We start from the raw sequence: 10016 nt of genomic DNA, 5'->3' as shown, positions 1-10016 counted from the left end.
CCCGCCCCAATGCAGATGCATAATTAACATATATCATATATGTGTACACAGTGATACAGGCTCAATCATTATAGACCATACTTGCTTATCAAATAACATATCATATGAATGTTCAAATAACAGATTTTCCAGTAACAAATCATCAAATAATGAGTTTTATAGCCTAATTTAAATCATACGGACCTTACAAAAGGCCTACGTTCAATTCGAATGGCATTTACGGCCCTAAGGAAAAATTCTTATTTTTGGCCCATACGCCTGTGTGGATTCACACGGCCTGGATGGCTGGCCCGTGTGGTCTACACAGCCTGGCACACGCCCATGTAGCTCATCACAATGCCTCACACGGTCTGTTACACAGCTGTGTGACCCAAGTCAAAGAATTACACAGTCTAGCACATGGCCTAACACACACTCGTGTGGCTCAAGTCAAAGAGTTACATGGTCTAGACACACACTTGTGTCATTTGCTCATGTGACTCACAATTAAAATAATGCCTCACACGGCCTAGACACTCGCCCGTGTCGCACATCTGTGTGACCCAAGTTAGAGAGTTCCACAGCCTACCACACGACCTAGCACATGGCCGTGTGGCATGGACAGCCTTGGATTCCAGCTTTCGTCATTAGTAGAAAACTCAGTTTTTGTTATACACCTGCTATAGATTCAATGTAGAAGCAACAGAAGTGATTCCGGAACTTACAAACGATAATCTAATAACCAATTAAACATTTATTCCCAAACGAAACGCTAGAATTAGCACACAAAAATCGAGTTACGTCGAAAAGCTTCGACACAAGAACCCCAAACTTGAAAATCAACAATTACCTTCGCACGATACTGCAACTCACAGACATAAAACGTTAGGGGGATTGTTATCCTCTCGATCTTCGCCTAAAAGAAGACCAATCGAACACTTAAGCAGAGAATTCGAGCAAATTAAGCAAAACCCAAATTTGACAACAACGAACGATAACAAACGTTAATAGAAATTCAACAACAAAACTTACGTAGTTAACCTTTCAGTCAAAAAATAATGAAATGTGCAATTTTCCCAACAAACTGTAGCAAAAATTTAACAGAGAGAAATCAATAAGCAAGCAAATGAGAGGAACGACAGGAAGCAAAAACAAAAACAAAAACAAAAAGAAACATAAAAAGAAAAAGGGAAAGAAGGAAACCATTTAATTAATTTAAAATAACTAATTGCGAGTAGAAAAATAAATAAAATAAAAAAATACATTCCCTTTTCACTTATGTAGAGATTCGAACACAAGACCAAAAAGCATACAAAAATTTAACCATTAAACTAGTAGGCTCATTCTTAACACAAGTTAACGCAAAAATAAACTTAAGTCGAAAGTTCAAGGTTAAGGGTTAAGTCAAAACAAGTAGTAAAGATTTGAAAAAGATAGATTTAAATACTTGACCTTAAACACACAGTTAAGGCTCTAAACCAAGGTATCAAACACTTATCTTATTGATCAAATTTAACAAACGAACATTCAAATTTTTGGGACCTTACAGTTAAATCGGTTAATTTGGTCAAATGAATATTATTAATTTTTTTATATATATTTTAAACTTGTTTTAACAAAAAAAAACATATAAATTTCGGTTCGTTTAATTTTTTTTTTAAATTCGATTCAATTAACGGTTGAAGGATTAAAAAGTTCGATTAGTTTGGTTAACCGTTTAAATACCCATAATATTAACTCTAAATTATTTAGATTTGTTTTATAATGTGCAGTTGTTAATGAATTAGATATCAAATTCCGATCCTAATCCTTACCACCAATTATATTAAGTCACATTGTGAACATAAACCTCCAATTTCATAAAATAATTAACAAAAAAAAGTCAATTCTTCTTTCGCTCAAAAGATTTATAGTTTTTTTTTAATTGTTTTAAAATTGATTCCAGATTTTCTCCTTCATTTTGCATTCTCCATAAACGCTTATGGTCTCCCGCCATTCTCCTGTTTTAATTATCATCCATTTTACCATCTTACGCTAATTTTGTTGGAATCCAAAGTAACATTCCCGTAAAACTTCTTAATACATTATTCCTATATTTGATTACACATCTGCAGCAGAATCGAGTACCTTTCTAGTTTAATATAATGAAACGGTTAATCACATACCTCATTAAAAATATATATAAAATGAAGACTAATATTCATGTTATTAATAACTTTAAATTCTTTAGTTTTGTTTCTGATCATATTTGCTCTTTTTGACACAATATTATAATTTCTCTTAACTTACGAATAGGAGTATAATGAATTTTAGCACACTCGAAACCAAATCTTTTTGCATTGACAACAATACATATGTCAAACAAACAAAAATTCAATAAATTATTTTATTTTTTTTAATGTGCGGTTGTTAATGAATTGGATATTTATAATGTATAGTGGGACGAATAGTATGAAGATAAAATCAGCAACCAATAGAAAACATTTGTGGTTAGGATTAGAATCTACAAAAGGGCTACTTCTCCACTTGGACTCTGAACCAAACCATGGGTTCTTCTGCCATCACTCTCCCAACCCTTCAAGGTTCTCTATTTCAATCTCATTTCCTAGGAAAAAGCCCCATCACCCATCGTCCTTATAAACCATTTTTCTCGGTTGCCAAACAGCCTAAAAAGGCCTTCTATGCCAAGTTTGATCTATTTGAAATCTTGGGAGGTAGGGGGCTCTGCAATGGAGAAAAAGGCATTGAAGTTGAGCTAAAGAGAAACGTGGATGAAGCTTCATCAGTTGGTAACACAGATGTTGAAAGTTCTGACAGCACAGCAATCTCAGTTCAAGATGATGCTTTCGAAAAGGAGATGATGGGGCTAACCGGGGGGTTCCCCGGTGGTGAAAAGGGATTGAAAAAGTTCATTGAGGAAAACCCACCACCGGCGAAGCAATCAGTTTCCGATTCGGTAAGTATTGCTAGGCTTGGGAAGCCAAAATCACCGGAGTTGCCACTGTTAATGCCGGGAATGATCGCGATTGTTAAGAACCCGAACAACCCCTTCTACATGTACTGCGGCATTGTGCAGCGGATCACTGATGGGAAAGCAGGGGTTCTTTTCGAAGGTGGAAACTGGGATAGATTGATCACGTTTCGACTGGACGAGCTTGAACGCAGAGAAAAAGGCCCTCCAATGAAGAATCCAAAGTCTGTTGTTCTTGAAGCTTTGTTAGAAAAGGATCCAAAATGATTTCTGTGTCTCAAATGTATGAAATGGTACGAAGCAGTTTTTGACTATTAATGCTTAGTTAGGAATCATTGGCATATAAAAGATATGTTAAATGCTCTTTTATTGGTTCCTAAACTACATTATCACATTCTTGATTTCCTTATATAAACCAAAATACGATATACCTACAACATCAACTACTAACCTAATACTATACTGCAAATTTCCCAACAAAACAAATACTATTAAGAGAATTCTCAACTAAAATTTCCAGGGTTCAATAGCTCCACTCCTGGGGAAGATTTAGGCCTCTTTCTGCTCTATAATTTCTCCTTGTTTGGTTCAATAGTATATTTCTTCTGGCAACCAAAGCATCTGCATAATTTAGAACAATCAGGATTCAATGACTTAAATTTGGTTCAGTTAAGCTTTCGGAAGTGCAAAAATGGTGTGATCCGTAGGCTCACCATAGTTTGGGGCAAAGCTAGCTTTGAGATGTGGCTGAACATGACTGCTGGAATCAGCAAAATTCAGATTTAAAGCTTGAACAACCTTCGCTGGGACTAGCACTGTTGAGCAACCTGTTTCAAACAGAAATAAGAACCAAGCAAAAGAAAACTCAATAATTCATGGATTTAAGAAAAAAAACTGAGGAGCAAATATGTTGTTTCAAAGGGTTTAAAGGAGCCCTCAAAAGAATGGTGGGTAAAACAAGGATTTAGTACCTGATTTCTTCTGAGGCGCAGGGGTGTTGTTTGGATATGTACGAGGTAAGAAAACACCAGTTCCAGCACTCTCTCTTTTAACACTTTGAGATCCACCAAGAAACATAGCTCTGGTGCAAGTACCAGAGGACCTTCCCCCAACAGCATTATTCCTTGCTCTACACTGGGTTTGCTGCAGTTGCTGTTGTTGTTGAAGCGATTCTTTCCAGTTGCTTGCTTTCATTTGCCTTCTATGAGTCTAAAAAAAAGGAACCGTGTAAACCCCATATCAAAATAAAATCAAAACCCTACGTTTTAGAAGAAAAAAAAAAGGCTTACCTGATTTGTTGGAGCAAGATTATAAGAAAGAGTCAGACTTGGATACAACCCAGAGGGTGAGTTGTTCATGAAGGAATGATTGTGTGTCTTGGGAAGGAGTCTTCCATGGTTGAAGTTGATGAATTTGGAGGCTACATTGCTCATTTTACGCCTTGCAACTTGGCCAGCTGCTGCATATATGAGATCCCAAGTGTCATTTTGGGCACCGAAAGGAGTTGTTGGTGGAGAAGGGACTTGGGAAGGACCATTTGGGCTGCCATTGCTTGAAGCTGACCAGCTTACGAACCCACTCAGAGTTGACTGGGGTGAACTCGCCAAAGCTCCAGTTTTCTGAATATTAACAGAGGATTAAGATTAACAGCTTCAAGCTCGACATGAAAAACCCAAAAATTATTTACCTCATTTTTGTCCCAAGAAAAGCTAGGAACAGTGAGTTTATGAGTAATTGAGAGAGGGAGTCGACGAGTCAGCCCAGCAAGAAACTCATCCTCGTCACTGCTTTCAGTTTCGGTAGACCCAACAACGGACTCAACAGGAGAGCCGAGAGCAGAGGAAGAGTCGAACTCGTAGGGGAACTCAGTTGGGAAACCATGAACCGAAACCAACGACTTAGGATTGTTTTCGCCAATATTGCTTCTCTGAAGCTTCTCTTTCTCCAAAACGAAGTCATCATCCATTAAAAACTTGGGTGGAAGCCAAAACTCAGCAGCATCCATCTGCTTAGCCATGACCAAAAGAACACAATGAAAAACAGAGGAAAAAGGGAAAGAGAAGGAAAGAAAGGGAAGTGAGGCGAGATGAGATGAGATGAGGTGAAGGATTCACAATAATGGTGAGACTTAATAAGTAAGGATTTTGAAAGAAAGGAAAGGAGGGGTTAGGGGTAGAGAATGTTGAGGACAAACTGCATTTATTAAGGTTTCAGGGTCAGCCTTAAAAATGGAAATTCTAAATAATATTCAATGAAGAAAAGAAAATTTCTTGGAATGTAAGATGCGCAAACGACCGAAAAGGAATTGTCCAGTGGCCGGACACATTTGTCCTGCTTTTGTCCTCTTTTGTTTTGGTTATTTTTAAACTTAATTAACAATTATATTCAAATATTAAAGAAAAATACTTGCAACTATTTCTTTTTTTCTTTTTACTTTTATGGAATTTATTTGTAGAGTTTTTACGCTCTACAAAATAAGGTTATGTATTCATAAGTGTCTTAAAAAAATTTTAAAAAAATAAATAAATGTCAATTTTTTAAAATTAAAAAGAGACGGATCATATACCATCAACAACAGAAAGAAAATAACCATCTTTTAGAAACAGAAAAATAATCATAACTAACTCAATGTAATTCAACTATGGTTAAACAAATATAGCAATTAATTCAATTGTAGGATTGATTTATATGATTATATTAGTCGATTATCAATTATTGAATTTCATAATCTACAAAATACAAGGCGGAAATTTGAGAGTGTTTTGGCATAACTCCATATCATTTTTATTTATATTAAATTTGAGGTTATACATTGAATTAAAAGAAAATATTATTTGTTGATTTTGTATTTTTCAAAATCCTATGCTTCTCTCATTCATTATTATTTTGTTTATCAATAATTTGCTTCTGAAATTCAAAAATTAAAATTAGATGTATTTGAGCTCTCGCAAGTCATTTTACCCTTTAAAGGGTGTAGGAAGTCAAAGGCTATTGGTATAAATTTGGACATTGGCCATTGCTTTTGACCGGATTGTGCTAATAACTTTGGTATTTGCTACGAAAGGTGGAAAGTGCGCAATAATGCACCTAAATTATTTATCAATAACACAGACTCAATCTTCAGAGTAAGTAGGATTTTAGAGGAGTTATTGTGATTTTATCATCTATATTTATTGCCCGATTGGATTAGGAATCTATATATATAGCTGTAAATTGGGTTCATTTTCATCCAACTTTTTACATTTTTTAATTCTATATTTAATTTTGTGTTTGAATTTTTTTTATAAAATAAGATTTGTTTCTATGGTTTCTCGACATTATTGGATAAAACAATATTTATATACGACTTTTAAGTTTTTTTTAATATTTTAAATAAAAACATTTCTTTTATATCATAAAAATAAAATTAATTATAAATTAATGAAAAAAATATAATTTGATTTGATTTTAATAATAATAATTTTTTAACTTGTATTCCAAAAATTATTCAAACATTTCTTTCGCCCTATCTTGAAGATTAGAAGTAAACCAAGATTCCTTTTGTAATGTCAATTATTTTTTTATCGAACTTAAGGTAAACATTATTAACATAAGTGATTAATTCTTTCATTACGAGAGCTTGACTTATTTTAAAATATTCTTCATTTTCATAAACAATAATCAAACCCCTAAATATATAATTAAAGAATGGAATGGATTATCACCACACTACACCTACATAGATTAGTATCCCACTCTAGTATTTTTTTTTTTTGCATAATTCAAAAGAGAAAACATAATCATTAGGACATCCCCTTCATGCATTATTTGTTATGATTATAATTGTTTTCCCCTTTAAAACCATCTTATCCAATTTGCTTGATTTTCTTTTATACATCGTCACAAATCCCATATTCAATTCAATTCAATCTAATCCATTCTTTCTATATAAATTTTATTAAAAATTTTATCACGCGTATACATGTGAAAATTACATATTTAAAATATAAAAGTATATTTAAAAATAAAATATAATAAATAATAGAAAATATTAAGTATACTATCAGTGGAATTTTTAAATTTATAGGATTTACAAGTGTTCTATAGAGATATAGTAAAATATTTAAAAAAGAGACACGTGGTAATATTTTATGATTGTTTGTGGAATAAAAAAAAGTACACTATTAATGTACCAAATACTAACCCATAAATAATAAGCGAAATTATTTGGTACACTGCTGATAGAGTTTTTAAGTCCACAAACAAAATCAGGGAGTTGACAAATATTTTATAGAGATATAGTAAAATATTAAAAAATAAATGTTTTAAAAAAAGAGAAGCGTGACTATTTGTGGAATGAAAAAGGTACATTGCTAGTGTATCAAATACTCACCCAAATAATAAAATGTACGGTTTGAAACTAATTAATAATAACACATGAAATATGTACGATATTAAAATGCAAAAAAATTGTAAGAAAAACAAAATTTAAACACGTAAATACATCATATTAAAAATACTAAATGCATTACAATTATTTATTATGATGTTATCATTGATCTTTAATTAGATTCGAGTTAACTTGTGACATTAACTCAATCAACAACATTGCTAATATATATACAATTGATGGAGATAATAATATATACCTAATAAAAATAAATTAAATTAAAATACTTTAATTTGAACTCAAATAAAATTTTTATTGATTTTTTAAAATAAATTATAAAGATTAAAAGAACTTGAAGTAATATAATTTATTTTGAATAAGGAAGTAAATGTTTTGGGTAATTATGGCAAGTACTTGACACTTCCTAGTATAATTATTAAGTCCACATCCTAATCAATATAAAATACTTCATTTAATTTAGGAATGAATATGAATATTTTCTCTATATTTACAATCAATTATCTTAAATGAAATATATATATATATATATGAATTCCATTTTAAGTATTTTATTTTAAAAACTTTATTTATGATTGATTTTTTTAATTTTTATTAAAATAAAATTTTTATTTCCTATAATAATTTAATTTGACATATTACTTTTTGAATTATTATTTTTAAATATATTAATTTTCACATTGTTTTATATTTTTTACTTATATTATTTGTAAATCCTTTTAACTTTTTAAACAATTAATATCAAGTAATTTAATATGTTGTAATCTAACATATATATAGATACTATAGCAATTTAAAGTTACAATTAAAGAAAATATTCTAATGTAGCACAGTCAAGAAACTGTCATTTGACACGCTAATTATTTGTCATGTGTCTTTATTGAGTAAAGATTAAAATGAACATTATTTCAATCTGATTTCCTTATAAAAATATATCAATTTTTTTAGAAGGTAAATTCATTAATTCATTCAATTAATGGAACTATACAATTCAGAGAGAAAATAATAGCAAACACTCGTCGTAGATGGTGAAGGACAAACTCTATCAACACAATAAAGTTTTTAGCCTCAGCATCAATAAAACATTATGACACGTTGACAATTGGCTTTGTCACAACTCAAGCACGACATATCTGGAGTGATTGCAAGCACTTAATACAATAAGAAAATTAGTCCCCGATAGTCTAAAGCAGCGAACAAAAATCGACAAAAGAATTAAGCATTCACCAAACTAGAGAGGACGATAACAAAATCATCCATAAAATCACTTATAAAACTATGATTACATGCATAAGCAAGACTAAAATAATGTGCTACAAGAACATACAAAAATTTCTAAAACTGAAGACTAATTAAACAATAGAAAAACAAACAAAAAAATATAAAACTTAAGACAACACGGGTCTAAATAGGCATGTGAAATCATTTATTATTCTGAAATACTATCAAAATATAAACAAATTAAAAAGTTGACAAAGAGTCACGCACTTTTCAAGAAAAACTACTGGTGGCCGGTAGAGTTTTAGCGAACGACAGGCACTATCATCTGTTCATCACAACTTGTGAAGACAACAAAGATACCCACAAAATAGATCTGCAAATTGAAAAGAAAGAAGACATGTGTAATGAATGAGAAAAAGAAAGAAAGAAAGTGTTGATATGAGAAAGGAAAAATGCGAGCGGTAACCAGCCCGAAGGCTAACACCACCGCTAAGCAAAACAAAAGATAAAAAGCAAACGACTTGAAAAATATATCAATATTGAACACTCCTTCATATAGCAAGAATCATATATGTCAATAATCTTCACTATAATTGATTTAATCATAGATTACGAAAAATAAATAAATACATACACACTTAATCCAATTTTAATTTTTTTTCTTAATTTTAAGCCTTTATATTCGATTTTTAATATCTAATATTGAAAATACAATATGTGCTTCAAGTCCCTAAAATTTAAATTTTGCTCGTTCATTTATGCATTTATTTTTTTTAATTATTGAAAATTAAGTTTCATAAATAATATATATAATATTTCTTTCTTTAATAGATAAACGAGAAAGATATTAAAGGTGTTAATGAAATCATAAGATTAATTTATTAATTTAGTTTCCAATAGTATTTTTTTTTCTTTTTGAATGAATGTATTTTTTATACAACTTTTTTATGTAAAATTTTTTAATAATTTAATTTACAAAAAAAATTCTATTTTAATCTTTAAATTATATTCTAATTCTTTTTTAAGAGTAAAGCTAAAATCATAATTAGGAGTAATAACAAATCATTCAAGTTTATTTTCAATATTAAAATTTTTTATCTTAATTTATATTCATTATAATTTAAACTATCATTGTTATAAAAAATAAATATTTGATTATTTTTTTACTTTTTTAATAATATTATTCATGAATATTTTTATAAATTTTGTATATTTTTTAATAATTTAATATAATATATTTTAATTAATACACATGATGAACTTGTATATATGAAGAAAAAATAATTATTAAATATAATAAACTTGTGGATAGCATGGGAATGCAACTAATATCAAATAAGGTATATTAGCAAATTAAGAAACAATACAATGTGGAACCATAAAATTTTGTCAAATGGACACATCATTCATTCATTATTAATAAAACATATCGGTCCAATTATTAAAAAATATTTTACT

At 30.4% G+C, this 10016-nt stretch overlaps 2 protein-coding genes across 2 annotated transcripts; one reads left to right on the top strand and one right to left on the bottom strand.

Annotated features, from left to right (window-relative positions):
• The first annotated feature begins 2524 nt into the window (after window positions 1-2524).
• Window positions 2525-3331, top strand: LOC107955147 (NAD(P)H-quinone oxidoreductase subunit S, chloroplastic). The gene has a single exon (XM_016890872.2). The coding sequence runs from the start codon at window positions 2525-2527 to the stop codon at window positions 3215-3217; it is 693 nt and encodes a 230-aa protein (XP_016746361.2). The 3' UTR covers window positions 3218-3331.
• LOC107955146 (uncharacterized) lies at window positions 3303-5267 on the bottom strand. The gene is made up of 5 exons (XM_016890871.2): window positions 4638-5267; window positions 4240-4569; window positions 3922-4159; window positions 3664-3777; window positions 3303-3571 (listed from the first exon to the last, which is right to left on the bottom strand). Exons 1-5 carry the CDS (start codon window positions 4965-4967, stop codon window positions 3474-3476), a joined length of 1110 nt encoding a protein of 369 aa, XP_016746360.2. The 5' UTR covers window positions 4968-5267; the 3' UTR covers window positions 3303-3473.
• Window positions 5268-10016: the final 4749 nt, after the last annotated feature.

The sequence above is a fragment of the Gossypium hirsutum genome, chromosome D04 (assembly GCF_007990345.1).
Source record: "Gossypium hirsutum isolate 1008001.06 chromosome D04, Gossypium_hirsutum_v2.1, whole genome shotgun sequence".
NCBI classification, from domain to species: domain Eukaryota; kingdom Viridiplantae; phylum Streptophyta; class Magnoliopsida; order Malvales; family Malvaceae; genus Gossypium; species Gossypium hirsutum.
The sequence above is the reverse complement of the archived record's forward strand: the minus strand, read 5'-3'. Positions and strand labels throughout refer to the sequence as shown.